Source organism: Tympanuchus pallidicinctus, unplaced genomic scaffold (genome assembly GCF_026119805.1).
Source record: "Tympanuchus pallidicinctus isolate F22 unplaced genomic scaffold, pur_lepc_1.0 scaffold3, whole genome shotgun sequence".
NCBI lineage: Eukaryota > Metazoa > Chordata > Aves > Galliformes > Phasianidae > Tympanuchus > Tympanuchus pallidicinctus.
Genome location: NW_026294747.1, coordinates 29,686,636 through 29,703,248, shown reverse-complemented (window position 1 = coordinate 29,703,248; position 16,613 = coordinate 29,686,636). Strand labels below are relative to the sequence as shown.

The window sequence follows — 16,613 nt, the reverse complement described above, 5'->3', positions numbered from 1 at the left end:
TCTTCCTAAAAGAAAGACATAAAAATATAGAACATGCTACATATTTTAGCTCACAGGAGGAAATTCTTCATTGAAGTAATAAGTAATAGTCATATGTAGATTCTATTTTGATTGCAATCCTGAAATAAAAATCATTCACCTTCTTAATGAACAAAATTGTATCTGCATTCAGCTGTGTCAAAAATCTATTTAGCTTCATGTCCTGTTTCTGATGGTAGCAAAAATGCAGGTGATGTGAAAAGCTAACTACAGGCAAAAATGTAGCTGTACTTCTCTCACACATTCAAGTTCTTCTAGGAACTTGATTTGCAATTCAGAACTTCCTAAATCACAGATGTTGCAAGTGGATTTCTCTCATGAATGTACATTACCAATTTTAGAATTCGAGTAAGCAGAAAACATCCTGCAGCAAAGAATTAATTACAAAGTAGGTAAAGATCCTTTTGTTTACTTTGAATCTGCACCTGATAGTTTCATTTGAAGTCTCCAGTGGATCCACTGGAAGAAAAATTGCAGAGTAATTTCCTATTTTTTATGGTTTTAGAGAACTCCATCATATCAATCTTGATGAATTCTTGCCCAGTTGAAACTAGGACAGCGTACAAATCTATATAATTTTTCTTCATAAAGAGCAGGTTCCATAGTTTTGATCAAACTTACTGTCCTTATATGAACCTTTTACAATTCTGAATCTAGCATTTCTTATTAAATGCAAAATGTGGTCATTTATACAACAGCATTAGGATGATCTACACTTTTGTCTTCTTCTCTTACAACTCCTGCTGTTATAATTTATAAGTTACTTTTTGATCACTAATGAGCACTGAAACTACATTTCTCAAGTTCTATTCCAACATCAAAGTCTTGTTTTTAAAGAATAATGATCAGATCAGAATTTATTACATATGTGAATTTAGCACTTTTTTTCTCTTAGAATTTCTTCCTCAGATGCACAATATAAATTTCTTATTTTTGGATTTCTTTTGCTATTGTCTATCAGCCTCAAAATGTTGAATTTCTTGTCTTTTGCATTTTCAATTCTAATTCTTTTCTACTCTAACCAATTTCATATCAGCTGCAAGCTTTCCCATCTCACTGCTCGCTTTTCCAGTTCACTTATGAATAGATGCAGAGTATAGAGTTGCAGAATTACACCCTCAGCAAATCTGCATGGGGCACAAAACTGGGAGAAGTAGTTGAGACATATTGACGGGCCTGGACAGACTGGAGAAATGGTCTGACAAGAACCTCACACAATTCAGCTAAGGGAGATGCAAAGCTCTGCATCAGGGAAGGAACAACCTCAGGCCCCTCTGCATGCTAGAGGCCACTTGTGCTCTAAAATACAATAAGAACACTATGTCCTGGAAAATAAATCAGAGTGATTTGATTTATACATACTTGATGACCTTGAAGATCTTTTCCAACCTTAATTTCTGTATGGAAAATTTAGCTCTCATTTCTATACACAGTATTTACTTAAATCAGTTAAAGAATGCTGCTACAATTTATTAAATCACCTCACCTTTTCTTTTTGCTTAAGTTAAATGATTACCTCATTTTTATTTAAGATATATTTCACAATGGAAGAGTAGAGCCCACAACTTTAGAAAGAATTTTGCCAGCCCAATTGTCACCTGCAGTCTTGATGGGAAGATGTGAAGAGGGGGGGAAGAAAAAAAAAAAAAAAAAAAAAAGTAAAGTCCATTCTCCACTGTGGAATCCTGATCAGTCTTCAAATCTGAACTCTGTAAAATTTGACAGCATTATGGGATGGATCTCAAAGTCAGAGAAAGCAACCTAAGTACCTAAGTACCACGCATTGTAGCAGGGTAGCAGGACAGTTATAACTGAAATCACAGTCTATTAACCTAGTGTTCTGAAAGTAGATCTTCATCTATCCTACAGAATTATCTTGGCATAATTCAATTTTTACTCTTAAACACTGGTAGGTACTGCAGACTCTGCCTTTATGATTCCTGTTGTATCAAGGAAAGAAACATATCACTTTACAATAACAAAAGAGGCCAAAGACTAGACAGACAGACAACATTATGCTGTTCCACCCACCTGATGGTCCCTCCTTGTAAAGCTTTAGGTGAGCTAGAGACAAAAGCATAAGATTGTATTCAAGTTTCATGCAGGAAACTTATATTTTTACACTCATTAAATACGTGTCCTAGCAGGGAGTCCAGCAATGTCCGTGCTTATTATTCATAATCATAAGCATACTTGAGTCAGCATAAACAAAAGTAATTTCCATAGCAAATATATGACGTATGCCACTGGACTGTAGAAATAAAAACACATATGATATTATTAAAAACAAGCCAAATACAACTTATGCTTCCCTATTTTGCAAAGAAAATGCACACTGTAAGATGCATGTTTTTCCCCAGTGCACAGAAAATCATGAAACATGAAATAAACACTATGTGTTTAGACAATGTATGTAATTCAAGCAAATGCTTAAAATATGTTCAGATGTGTAATCAAAGAAATTATTTGTATACGAAACAGCAGTAACATTTACAAATACATGCAGTACATATTCATTTAAATCTCTGTCATGATAGGGAATAAACTGTGCTGTGCATCAGCATTTCTAAAAGATAAGGTACAAGCATTCACTGGTAAATATAGGGAAGCAAATATATAAGCTGCAATTTTAGGAATAATAGATACACTGCATCACAATGCTCTTGGCTAATTTGAATGACAATTTTCCCTTCTCAAAGGAAAGTTTCTCTGTTGCATAAAGCAAGTATACATCTAGTTCAACTTCCCTGCAAGGAACAAGGACACCTAAAGCTAGACTGGGTTATCCAGAGCCCTGTTCAGCCTGACCTTGAGTGTCTCCAGGGACAAGGCATTCACCACCCCTCTGGGCAATTTTTGTTGTTGTTGTGGTTGTTGTTTTTAGAAGACCCTTCATGCAGGGAGGAAGAGATCTTAGGAACCTAACTCAGAGAAACACACTAAGCTGCCTTCCTGAAAGAAAAAATGTCTTCGTGTTTTCCTCAAGATCCCTGAAAAGTTTCTAACAAACTTAGATGGAGAATACTCCAAAATTGTATTTTCTTCTTTGCAACTTACCTACCTTCCCTTAACTACAGTAAAATCTTACTCGAAAACCCTTCCCAGAAAATCCTCCAAAACTGACCTTTTAAACTGCTGTGTTATTCCTCAGAACTTCAAGTAATTTAGGAACCTTCTCTCTCATGATCTCAAAACTTCAAGTAGAAAGTAGAAGATTTAAAGGTAAATGACTCATTTATTTTTGTAAAAACATGTCATTTATTAAGCACCTTAAATATAGATATGCACAATATTGTTAACAGTCCAGAAGTAATTAGAGAACTAAAGCTGGAAAACTTAAGTACAATCTATCTGCCTTGAAGAGTCGATTATCTTTTATTTAAGCTGATTTTTTTTAAGTTTCAGAATAGTGGGGGCTTCCCATTCTTTTCTGCCTCATTGGTGACCCTTGGTTACACCATTTTCAAATTCTTTTAATAAAGTTCTCACTTCCTCCTCCATTGCTTCCCATGCAGCTTTCTGCTCTAACCACCAGGTGCCAGACTAAGTAACAGTAAGTAATCTCCAGACTGCAGCTCTTGTTTATTTATTTATTTAAAATTTACTTTAAAAAATGAGTTTCAGCACCCCAATGATTCTGGTAGAATGTAAATATGGAAGATATGAAGAAGGGAGACAGAAAATCACAGAATCACAGAAAGGCCAGGATTGGAAGGGACCTCAAGGTTTATGAACCTCCAACCCCCCTGCCACATGCAGGGCCAGCAACCTTCACCTCTATGACACTTTCTCAATCACTGTACACAATGTATAGTAAGCTTACATTGAGATTGCATGCATGTTACATATACAATAATTTATTCAAATGTGGGGAGGTTGTGGCTGTAGGCAAACATAACATCCATATACAAAAGCACACTGCTTTCCAGATACACTTTCAGCAACCTATGAGTTTAGAGCAGTGGATAGACACTAAAATATGGATATGTACAAAATTATGAAATGTACATGAACAGGGGGTAGTGGTTTGTTTTGTTCTTTTACAGATAAGAATATTTGTCTGTGATGTAGTAGGGAAGGCAAACTGGGCAAGGATGATACCAGACTAAGTAAAAAGAAAGCCCCAGAGCAATTCTAAATCCGGGTTTTTCATGGTGTTCAGATTTAGAGTTTCATCTGGATTAGTATTTAAATTGCTGTTTATGCTGAGGCAAATGGAACAACAGATCATGTGAACAATGAGACTGGAGAATGAGATGCGAAACAATGAAGTGAATTCAGTAAAACTTTGAGGTATTTGTCGTACCCAAAGGGCCTGATATATTTTGAAACAGGACCAAAGAAATAAAATACAAAGTAATTCTTGTGCCTCACAGAACCACTCTTTCATTGCGTTTCAGGTAAGTAACAGTAGCCATCTCCTAAAATCCTGTGATCAGCTCACGACCTTTGTAACGTTACATTGGTAGGACGCACAGTGGTACTTGCATTTCAAAATAAAAACAGCAGAGAAGGAAATAAACTCACAGAACTTGCCTTCATTATATTCAGGTAATAAATTAATCTCTTCAATAGGAAAATGCAGTGGATCAGAGTTGCTCTGTATACAAATTCTTAAGCAAACAACTAGTATCTTCAGATATACATGCATATGTATTCAGGTATGGCTCTGTATACTATAAAATAAGACCCTTTTAGGCATCTGATGCAACAGATGCATCACCACTCAAAAAAAAAAATAAAAAAATCCTGTATTTTGACAAACTTGGATATATAAATCAAGGATCTTCATTAAAAAGTGAGGCACACCTCTTCTCCCTCTTCAAACTGCAATAATATAATGAGCTGCATATAGAATGGCCTGACCATTTTATCAGACAGCCTGAGGCATAGTTTCTATATTGCATTATTATCTGCAGATTTTAGAATAAGAAGTCAATACTCGTTTACAATTTGCTGCTTTTACATTAACCTATAAAGAAAAAAAAAAGGAACTGCATTTGGCTTGAAAACTAGGTAAGGATTCTTACGCCAGATTCACAGAAGGGTAAACCAAAGCTTGGAAGGGCGACTCACATTTTTCCTCAAGTCAGTTCACAATCAAACCTTCTGCATTATTAGATGCCTGGCGTTTTATTCCTATCTTAAAAGGCACAGAAGGAATGACAGTATCAGTTGAAGCAGGGAAACAAAAGTTCCCTTTTCATAAGACCTGCATGCCCTCCAGTAGGCAAGAAGAGGAGGTGAGTAGTGTTCCTCTTCACAGCCTGGAGTGCTAATGTACCACAGTTCTCAATAGGCCTTCAGTTTGATAAGTAATTGCCTTGCAAGTTGAGAAACATCTCTATATCACTATTAAATAAATAAGTAAATAAACGAGGTATGAGACATGAGTTTTTTTGTTTGTTTGTTTGTTTGCTTTAAATATATTTTCATAGTAAACCCCAGGCAATTTTAAAAATAAATAAATAAATAAAAGGCTGCTGAATTGATCAACACAACACATTCACAACTTACTGGTCTGAGAACATGTAGATTTCCAAGCAGATGGTTTTCTGTACCTTCCAAATCCTTAAAATAACAGGTTTAGTTGGCATAAGTAAGGGGAGAAGACGTTGTTGTAGTGGAATGCAATATGACTGCATCAATCTGGCTTGCAATAACCCTCAACTTCTCAATAATAAGTCAGTGTGTTTGTCAGCCATGAAACACTGACGCAATATGACTAAACATGCCTATCACACTACACAATAAATGCAGTAAAATGTAGTAAGAAAATCCGCAAAAGCTGTGTGCAGTACACCTACAGTCTGAGGGAGCATCTAGTTGATCAGTGACCATAAAATCATAATACCATCTTCAATTAACACATAATTCCTGGCACACTGTCATAGTCACAGGATTAAAAACTGAATAACCATACTGAAATCAAATAGATTGAAATTACCAAATAAACTTCTGTTTTGTTTTAAGATGAAATTAACGTCAGCAGCAACTGTTACAACAGCTTCCTTCAGGATATTAGCCATCAAGGATTATTTCTGTTGTAGAGACGAACTTAATCCTATGTTAAACATGGATATGAAGTCACATTCTTATCTCTGATCTCTTCATTCAGATTGTTATGCCTTTCTTTATGACATATATAAACAGATCATAAAATGAATTTTCTTGCTAGAAATCCGGAGCATACAGAACCCAAGGTTTCAACATATGTAAAACTTGGTACCTCTGCCATTATTTTGTATTTCATTTGTAATTTGTTGCAAATTAAACAATTTTAAAGGCAATAGCATTCATTTCTAAACTCCCCTTCTTAGATACGGTAGGCTGCAAGCTCTGATCTAGCCTGAGGGAGTAGATGAGATCCACTGTAGTGGATTCTATGTGATCCAATATTATTCTATGACTCCACTCAGTATAGGTATGAGTTTGTCTTCTCTATCCGACTAGGTGATCTCACCTTATTTAATAGCTGACATATTCACACTTTTGTTAGATTTAATGCATAAGCAATGGAAGAAATAACTCGAAAAACTATGGAGGAAAAGAAAAAGAAGTTTTAATGAAAACTGAAGAACAGAATTTTAGGACCAGAGAAATACGCACAGAAATGTCTTTGAAAACATAGGAAAGATTTTCATGGAAAAAATAAATAAATTTATAACTATAAGTTAAAATATTACAGTTTCAGTCTTCTAGGATATAAATATTTTGATTTACTACAGGCTTACTGAATTTTTAGACTGATACATTTCAAAGAAATTCCAGTTTCTCTAGAGACCCACAGAAACAGTTTGTTTTAACTATGAAGGTACAGTACAATGCATTGAATTGCATTATGGAAACAGAGGAATTAATGGTTAAGAAAACATAATATGTGCCAAAATCTTGTAGTATCATCTTTTTTTTTTAATTCAAAATTTGCAACTCAAGATTTAGAGATATTTACTGGTAATTTTTAGATGTCCAGGGTAATGATACAATGACTACACAAAATGTTATCAAAGGCAGGAAAAACAGCTGGTGAGGACTTTTACTTGTACACTAACTTCTTCCAGTTGTCATGTTCCTAACAGGCCCAGTCAGTCCCATACATGTGTTCCTTGTTACATCCATTTTCTGTTCAATTGGTTTCTCACACACTAAGCCAGACTCCAAGCCTCAGTAGGGAATTTGCTGCTCCTCCAAGCTGCTGTGAGTCACTGGGATGTCTGCTGCATAGGCCAAACTAAGCCTGAATTTCTTGCTTTTACTAGGCAGCAAGAATAACGAGGAAAAGCATGGCAAGGAGATGAGAGATCAAAAAGCTAGTAATTCTCTCTCAATATCTCTGCCTTCCTGTCATATTTCACTGTGATGGAAGAAAAACAATAACTGAGAAGAGAATTGTAAGAAAGATCGCAATGTTCCAGCTTGCAAGTTTTCAAGCACTTTTACTTTAAACACCACTTCTCATAACAAATGAAAAAAGCTATACTACCTCATAAAAAAAGTACGTATTCTTGTACCCTGTTATAAATACTGGGGCATATGTCTACAGATTTCTCCTTGGACATGATTGAAAGAAAAAAAGAAAGCTGTGTTAAATGAACTTACCTAATAATTCTACATACTGTTATTGTTTGTAATGTAGGTTCCAATATGAATCTATATAAAATATTTCATATTTTTTTCTATTCTTTTGGTAGCTTCAACTAAATTGTTAAGTAATTTTAGTTTGCTCTATGCTACTAATAATCATCTGCTCAGGAAAACCACCGGGGGCAGACTGAAATCAGAAAGATCCCTGCCGTAGATAATTTCTGAACTTGACTTAAAAGTCAAGAACTTTCCATTTCATCAGAACTGTAGGAACAAGGCACTGTTGGTCAGAAATGGGTTTCAGGTTATGGGACAAATCCAGTTTAAGCATAATGATCATCAATAACCTGCTTCACAATAGATTATTAAGAATTCTATTTTGTTGACAACAGATTTCCTCAGGTACTGGTAGCTGGGAGGCAACTTTACATGGGAAGGGGTGTAAGGGGAAATGTCAGTACATAAACGTTCTCTGCAGACACCAATCTCTGTTGGAGAGACTGAGATTAGAAACAATCCTGAACTGATACTTTCATTAAATGAACAAACAACTAGAGATATGAGAGAACTTGAATATAAACTCTTGTTATAATTATATCTGCATTACTCTCATGAACAGTACCATCCTTCACCTGCAGGAGACCACATATAAACACTCCTGTCCATAACATTCCCCCTGGTTCTCAGTAAAGCAGACCGGTGTAGCTGCCCCACATGTCAAAATCCCTGCTTCCATGACTGCTTTCTGAATATCCATGAATGTTATCAGAGTTGAACTACGAACGTGCTAACACCTTTAAGTCTGCTGCACTTCTAAAAAACAGTCTTTGCCTGTTTCCATTAAAAGCACCACTTCTGTCTCATCCTCTGAATCACCAGCGATTTGTTTTCATACAGATCCATCCATCTGCCAGACGCTGGGGTGACTAATGAACTAAAGAATCTGGTCTGTATAAAAACTTGACTTAGCAAATTAATCGTCACCATGTTGATGACACTGCCACCCAAAATAACACCGAAACAAAAGAGTAACAATTTACATGGGCTCTGAGCCAGTCTGCCCTTTCTATTCAAATTTCAGGAAAGCATGACCTAAATTCTCTACAAGTAGTAGAATTTGGAGCTTTTGTTAATTCAGTTTCTTTTCTTTCTTTCAGCCATGTGTTTTTGCTACAGATAATTATAGTCATTAGCAGAAAAAAAAATATTTATTTGTGGAAAATTAAATACAGCAAGTACACAGCCTGTTATAAGAACGTAAGCTTAACAGAAAGAGACTGCAGTGCAGCTGAATACCCGTATCATTACAGAAAACTTGCCCTGACTATCTAATGACAAACACACATCCCAGACTGACAGAAGCAATGTAAATCCAATTCTGCCAATATTAGAACAACACAGTTCCTTTCAACAACATCTACAATCATGCATTCAAAGTTTAAAAACACACAGAAGAAAAAAAAAAAAAAAAAAAAAAAAAAAAAAAAACAAATTAAGGTAGAAAGGGCTGAGGAAAGAAAGAAAAAAAAGTAATACACTGAACAATATGAAGGAGTAGATCTCCTATGCCTATATATTCATTCTCCTAGTACAAAGGCAAATGGATATCCACTGGAACTGGAAAGAACCACATAATATCAACATGAACACTTTCTCACAGCAAGATAGTATGAAAGCTTAGTTTTAAATTCTACTTAATTCTTCTGAGGCAGTGTTTGAGGCAGGTCATTGCCCTTGCCAATGAACACAGACGACAGGTCTCCTTTCCTTCAGTATTCTGTCGCTTGTTTGAACAGAATCCCACTACAAATGGATAACCCATTGTACCAAAAAGCACTTATTTCCTTGTGAAACTTAAAAGGGCAAGAATTTAGATGTCAACACATCTATCCATTTTGCATTTTAAAAGTCAGGTGCTTAACAAGTAACAGTAAACAGCAAGGTGTGTTTTTTCCAGATAAGAAAATACTGTGATTATCACTGTCTCTATCTTAAACAACATTTAAAGTGTCAGAAACTCATTTCTGTGAATGCTTCACCTCTTTGTTTTACCTGCTTCTGTGTACTTTAATCCTACTTTTACTTCTTCATGATTTGCCTTCGGTGGTGGCCAGACAGTCTGGAGTCTCCCTGGAGTCTTGTCATCTTGCTCTGAGGGACTCAGATCAGGCTGTTGAAATTATGAAAGAAAAAAAATTAAAGTAGGCAGTATCAGTTGTTTCAAAGCAGATATCTGGCTCTACGTATATACTCAACTCAAAAAAGCTCATCATTCAAACAGTGCTCGAGCAGGACACAAAGAAACCAGTACAGAAAAATGTAGAAAAATAATTTTGAGGAGGAAGATATCTTAATGCATGTGACGTACAATGATTCTGTTGAAACTGTTTACAGCGGCACAGAAAGCTGCCTATGCTTTGAAGAACCGAAGATGTGAGAAACACTTGTTTTTCTTCCTATATATACATATGTATATATATGTAGGAAGATATACATTTTTTTTTTTTTTTCAGAGCAAAAAGCCAGGCCTCATCCTCACTCCTCTTACAAGTGAACATTGGTGGAATTCACCTGAGACATTGTTTGATGATACGATTTCTGGAAGCAGAGCTGGTTTGAGAAATTCCTGCCCCACCCACAGCAGCTTGCTCAGTCCACATACCACATAATGCTGCCACATCAAATTGCTGCTGCAGCTGGTAAAAGCACTGTGCTGTCAATTGGAATGGTGAAATTTTCCATTTAAGTGGGAAACATTAACAATAAACAAGCAAAACAAGAACTGTTTAGCGGTCTTTTTTTCAACCTAGCATTTCTGTAATCTGATCTACAACACATGAGTCATCGTGTAGACACAACTGCAGCAACAGTAGAACGCTGTATGAAAGTGGCCCCATAAAATGCTCATTTAGACATGGAAAAAGGCAGGGCAAGACCCTTCTACCTCGGCTTTGCCCAGGGAAAACTGGCCTAGCTTGTACTAGGCCAGCTGAGAGCTGACATTCGAGCCACTCATGCTGACGGCTGTGCCTCCTCCCTCCCGACCTGGCTTGCTGCAAGCCACACAGACGCTTACGCCAGCACAGCCAGAGAATGGTGTAAGGAGGAACCAGCAGCCCAGAGGTGGGAAGGGCATGCATGCACTGTAATTGCCATACATGCCGTGGCCCATGAGTGCCTCTTTTCTCCTCCCCATAGGTAATTTACTTAAAACTGGTATTATCAGTCTGCTCAGGTGTCAGTCATTTTTATGAATGTTTTAATTATGTGTAAGAATAAAAATTTTAAGAGAGTGCAACCAGCACAGCAAATTAACTTATCAGGCTTAGGGTCCAACCCTGCAAATTTAATCATTTGGGTAAATTTCCCTGTTAGCCTACAGCACGCTTCTGAACTGATTGCAACTGCAAAGGAGAAGCTGAAAGAGTTTTAGGTTTGGGAAAGTGATGGCTGCTCATCCAAGTCTCAATTGCACTCAAGCTCATTTATCATTGTGCACATATACACAATTTTTTTTCATTTCTTAAACATTAGTAAATATCCAGGCACATACAAACAATCACCTTGCAAATGATTGTATTAAACCATAACTCAAGTGGTCTAATTGGACACCCTCAGTCACACTCTGATAAGATTAAATTCTTATCAATATATGGAAAGCCAGGTACATATGTAAATAAGAAATAAATTCTTTTAAGTTCTACATCTTGGACAAATTAAACTGAATTAACCTGTAAGTTATTGTATCAGTTCTTACCCTAGAATTATTCCTAAAGGTTAAATGAAATATTAGTTGTAAAAATTAAAAAACAAAAGCCAATCAAACTGAAAAAAGAAAACAGAGCGAGATTGAGAGACCAGTAAGTACATTACATTAAATATTTGTAATACAAAACTGACTTTAAACACTACTTAGCATATGGAAAACTGCTTTGTAATGATCTTTTAAAATGAAAAACTTGTGTTTATTTTCTGATTTTTATTTACAAACCGTGATTATCAGTTCTAAGTTCTGCTAGAACTGCAGATGATCAACAATTTTGAAAAATTTGCCCCAAGATTTCTTCAGCTTGGAATCCAAAACCTGAGACTGTCTCAAAAGTAGAAGACTTTGCCTTTTAGAAGACTTTTCTACACTTTGACCTTAAGTCCCCACCACTAATTTTAAAAATCAAAATATTTTATATCTATCTACTTCCAGATTTAGGAAGAAAAAATAAGCCAACCTACAGATTTGTCTGATGGTCCGTCGCCAGGTTTAGATTTTGACCTTTCAAATACAGCTTTCAAGGACTCTTTCTCATTTCTCATTTTGCGTTTGATGGCTTCCAGCTCTGAAGGATCTGCCGTTGTCTCTTTTTTGGGAGGTCGTGTGAATAAAGCTTTAAAGACGTCCAGTGCAGATTCAGCAGGGCTTGATTTTATTTCCTCAGAGAGAAACAGTGGCTCTGTTTTGCCAGAGGCTTTGTTCTCTGGGCCTTCATCACTGTCCTCAGTCTCCCCAAACCCTGCACCAGAATCTTGGGTTCTCTCATCATTCTTGGAGACGTCTATGTTTAACAGGTGAGAGAGCTGCTCCAGGAAAGTAGGACTTGCTTTAGGTTCAGATGATTTCTTTTTTGTGGTCAAACCTGATGTAATGTTGGATTTCTTAACAGGCTGTCGTAATTTAAGCAGAGCTAAATCATTCTCCCTTGGCTTAATTTCTGTAATAGTTTCCCCATCCTCTGTGTTTAGTCCCTTTTTCCTCACACGTAGGCCACTAAAAAAAGCAGGCAGCTGGAAACTTTTTTCAGCCAGTGCTGTTTTATGGAGAGATGCATTATCAACTGAAGGCCTTTGATCCTCACCTGGAATTTCTGGAGGGCATTCCCCTGTAGCAAGCAAGGAACTGAACTGCTCATCCATTAACGTTCTGTCTTTGCCACTGGAATCACACTCCAGAACGCTGTCCAGCTCTCTGGGAAACCACTGAGAAATTGGTGGGTATAACTCAGTGTCTTCTCTACCCACAGTGTCATCGCTGTGTCTGTACCCTTCTGAATCTGACTCTTCCTTACTTTGATTGTTACCGTCCAAAGCCACAGCAGACAAAGCAGCATTGTTTAGCCCACATTTGCTTGTGTTGGTTTCATCAGCATCTGGGTCCTTACTCTCACCATCTGATTCCGTGTCACTTGTTGTGTGAACCAAAGTACCTTGTACGAGAATAGCATCGTTGTCAGATTCAGACAAAGAAGTCTGTACAGACCTTAAACGGGGAAGAAGTATTTCATTCTGTCCTGCCGGCTCCGGCTCCAGTTCAGCACGGCTACCAGACATCGGGTCACCCTGGTCACTGGTACAGCCTGCGCCGTGCTGGTTTTCTGAGTCGTCAACACCATCATTATCATTCCTCTCATACCGATTGTTAGCCAGAGTGTTGACATTGGTGTGCAAAGGTTGAAACGCTTTAAGCACTGCTTCTTCTTCTTTGGGAGTTACCGATTCCAACTTGGCTGTAAGTCCAAAAAACGCTCTGACCGCAAAAGTGGTGAAGACGTCCGGTTCACTCTCCGCGGGACCCGTCCGCTCGGGAAGCTGCCGGCTGCACCCCGCGTTTCCTCCTTCCATGCTGGGCGCGGGGCGCGGCTCCAGCTCCGTGCGGGCGCTGGGGACCGGCGCTCACCGCACGCAGCGCTGCGCGTCGGCGGGCCGGGCCCGGGGAGGGCAGGCAGCGGCCGGGCCGCGCTCCCGCTGCTTCCTGCTTCTCGCGCCACCGCCCATCGGCTGCCCGGGCTCCGGTAGGAAATAGGGAAGGACGCGGCAAGCTCTCCGGCGCTCAGTCCCTCGCACAAAGGGCTTTTTGTCACAGCGGCTGTGCCGGCGCGCCGATCCCGGCTGGAAGCGCAACCAGTGGCTCTGCTCCCTCTCCCGCAATCCTACTGGCTGCCCGACTTCCTACTCGCAGCGCGGCTATATAAACGCGGCTCCCAGCCGGGGCAGCGCGCAGCGGCGGCGCGCCACTTCCTCGTAGCAGGACGCGGGCCGGGAACCTGCGGCGGGGAGCTCCCCGAGCACTCCTCTGCATGGGCCTTCCGCATGGATAAGGCTCTTCCGTGATAAAGCCATCATCCCGGAAAGCCAGTCAAGTGAAAACCCGAGGTGTGAATTCTGAAGTTCTCACTGCAAATGCTGTGCGGTGCTCTCGGGTCTCGGCTGGCCCGAGCGAGCACCTCGAAACGGAGCAAGGGAGGAAAAGGAGAGACTCCCTCCCGCTGTGCAGCAGGTCGCATTTGGAATGCAGACTTCAGCCTGCAGGGCCACGAACAACACCCAGCAGGACTGGTTTCGTGTTACCGGAGCCGTCCGGGAACCGCGGGCAGGTGGCACCGAGCGCCGGCACCGCGCCCAGCGCCGCGAGCTGCGTGCGGGCAGCAAGCCAGCGCGGGTACAGGTCAGCGGCTCCGGCAGCAACAACCCAGCGCTGCCACACAGCGCCCGGTGCCGTGCATCTGCCTAGTGCCACCCCAGTTCCGTGTCAGATTGTTTTTACTTAGTCCATGTAGTTGAACTTCAAGAGAAAACGTCTACGGAATATATGCATTTTTGCTTAACGTATGAAAGTACAAAATATTCTTAAGCACCTTTGAAAGTCACAAAGTCATTTACAGTTGGGTCAGGTTCCAGTCAAAAGTCTTCACTTTTGTTCCTTTCCTTATTTTTGGAGTTGGAGAGACTAGAAATTCTTGCAGCTTTGCAATTTTCTAATACCCTTATGTTAAAGAAGTTACTTCACTTCTGTTTCCACAGCAGCATCTCAGAAATTCAAAGACAATCACTTTTTTTGCAGCCAGGTTTGAAGGTCATCCTGCATTGGGCTGTTTAGCTGCAATGATGGACCTCATACAGCAGCGTGCTGGAAGCAGGTTTTCTCAGAAAGTTGACTGTACCTGGCACTCTTGTGCCAAATTACAGAAAAATATTCACTGAAAAACTGAACATCACAGACACCGAGCAACAACTAAGTATACCAACAGGTTTGGTATGAAAGACATGTTTGTCTTTCGCATATACTATAAAAAGTCATCATAATGTCAACAGCAAAAGGTCTGTACTGCAGGAAACAAGTTTCCCTAAACTCAGATTGTAACACAAAGGGCGTAGGCAAAGTCTACTGACACTCTTTCGATTATGTGATTGCATTCATACCTCTAAACAAAAAGTACTGGAATCACTCCCACCTTCATTTGTGATTTAACCATAGAGCAATATATTCTCTTTACTATTGGCCATTTCCTGCAGTAAGCTCTGGACTCGCTTCTTCAGTACTCTTTATCATCAAGTGCCAAGGATGGGAACAACCCTGTAAGAGTCATGGCTTGCTAGTCTTAATATAGATAACCATCTTACAAGGATGTTCTATGGAATGAAAGAGTCTTTATCACTCCCTGTGCCAAGATACTCATAGAATCCAAGGTTAGTAAGACAAGTGGTAGGAAGCTCCCTTCACACTGGCGTGAGTTTCTCACAGATTACTCTGTGGGTAAGCTTTGCTTATTTCTGTATTTATTTATTTGGGGTAAGGTTAACTTATGATGAATAAACTGTAAATTGCATTTTTTCGAAAACAGTTTGGTAGGTCACCAACCAGGAATACAGCTACATCAGAAACTTCATGGTAGCATACTCACTAGATTATGCTAAAACATTTCCTTTACTATCTATTCTGAATTTAAAAATATATGATCAACTCAATTTAAAACGGGACTTAAAAGCAGGAAAACCATGCTTTGTATTTAAACAATTTCCCAACAAAATTTACGAGACAAAGATCAATTCAGTAGTGAAAAGAATGGTTCTTCGAGAGTCAGGCCAAAATTATGCTTCCTGCTGATATGCTAGGAAACTCAGAGGTGAACACAGAATAATTAGAAGTCCAGAAGTAGAAATATGCCTTATATCAACAAGGGCAATAATTCAAACTTGAAGAAAATCAGACTGTTTTATTTGTACTCTTGTTTGTACGTTCTCTTGATAGCAAACTTCAGGAATTGAAAAGTTCAAGATTTCTAACGTTAGGAAGTAGTGAAGGATTCATCTATACATCTGCTGCTAGGGAAATTATCGAAACTGGACACTAAGGCAGAACCTCCAGTTCAGAACATGACTTATAAACCCCAACCTCAAATAAAGAAAAATACTGTAATGTCATTTCTCCCAAGCTGACAATTACCCCACTGGACAGCCCCAGCACGGGGACTGGATATGGATATAACCAATGAAGAACACACAGGTATCAATAGAACATCCCTGGCTAAACAGTATATATCTCTACATGCCCTTAATATTTTTACATAAGAAGGGATGATGACTTCCATATGGAAATGGGACTGAGCCAAGGAACACTCCCCAGGCAAAAGTGTTTTAACATTGGGTAGATCTCCTCAGGAATGTCTCTCTGAACAGACTTTAATGCTGCATCTGAAGGATGAAACAAAATTTCCAATCTTTAGAAAAAGAAATAATTTATGGTAATGATACAAGATTCTTTGTTTAACAAAACCAACAGCACTTTGCTGTCTCTGAAAAGCCCCTAGAGCCTGCCACAGCAACACTGAGGGCAGTTAATGCATTAATTACGCAAAAGGACAATCATTCCTTTCAGTTTAAAGAACATTTAATAACCCACACCCTTTCTGACCTACATTTCATCACAGACACACAGCAAGCCCCAGCGCTATTCTTGAAGTGCCTGAGAGCTTTAACATTTCTTTGAAGAGGACAGACAGTAAGACAGAAATACAACTAATCATTCCTATCATTACACAGCAGGGCTCAATGCTTCCTGACAGCATATCTATCTAGATTGCATTTTCAGATCACAGCAAAATAAAGAAAAACAAACAAGGCATAGAGACATAGAAATAGCTAAACTGTATGGAAAACAAAACTTACCATGAATTTTTAAGAGAAAGGGGCTGGAAACAAAATTAGTTTGTTTGTTTGTT

General features: G+C 38.9%; 1 protein-coding gene across 2 annotated transcripts in view; it reads right to left on the bottom strand.

Annotated features, from left to right (window-relative positions):
• The window catches only part of LOC128085997 (formin), a 125,258-nt gene extending 111,360 nt beyond the window's left edge, over positions 1 to 13,898 (bottom strand). Inside the window, exons 1-3 of one of the 2 annotated variants that reach the window (XM_052694065.1) lie at positions 11,854 to 13,898; positions 9,676 to 9,793; positions 2,071 to 2,103 (exon numbers count right to left, since the gene is read on the bottom strand). In XM_052694065.1, the coding sequence (XP_052550025.1) occupies positions 2,071 to 2,103; positions 9,676 to 9,793; positions 11,854 to 13,236 (1,534 nt within the window). In that variant the 5' untranslated portion in view covers positions 13,237 to 13,898. The remainder of the gene's footprint in view (positions 1 to 2,070; positions 2,104 to 9,675; positions 9,794 to 11,853) is intronic. The other variant, XM_052694066.1, reaches the window with a different exon arrangement.
• Between the last annotated feature and the right edge of the window lie 2,715 nt (positions 13,899 to 16,613).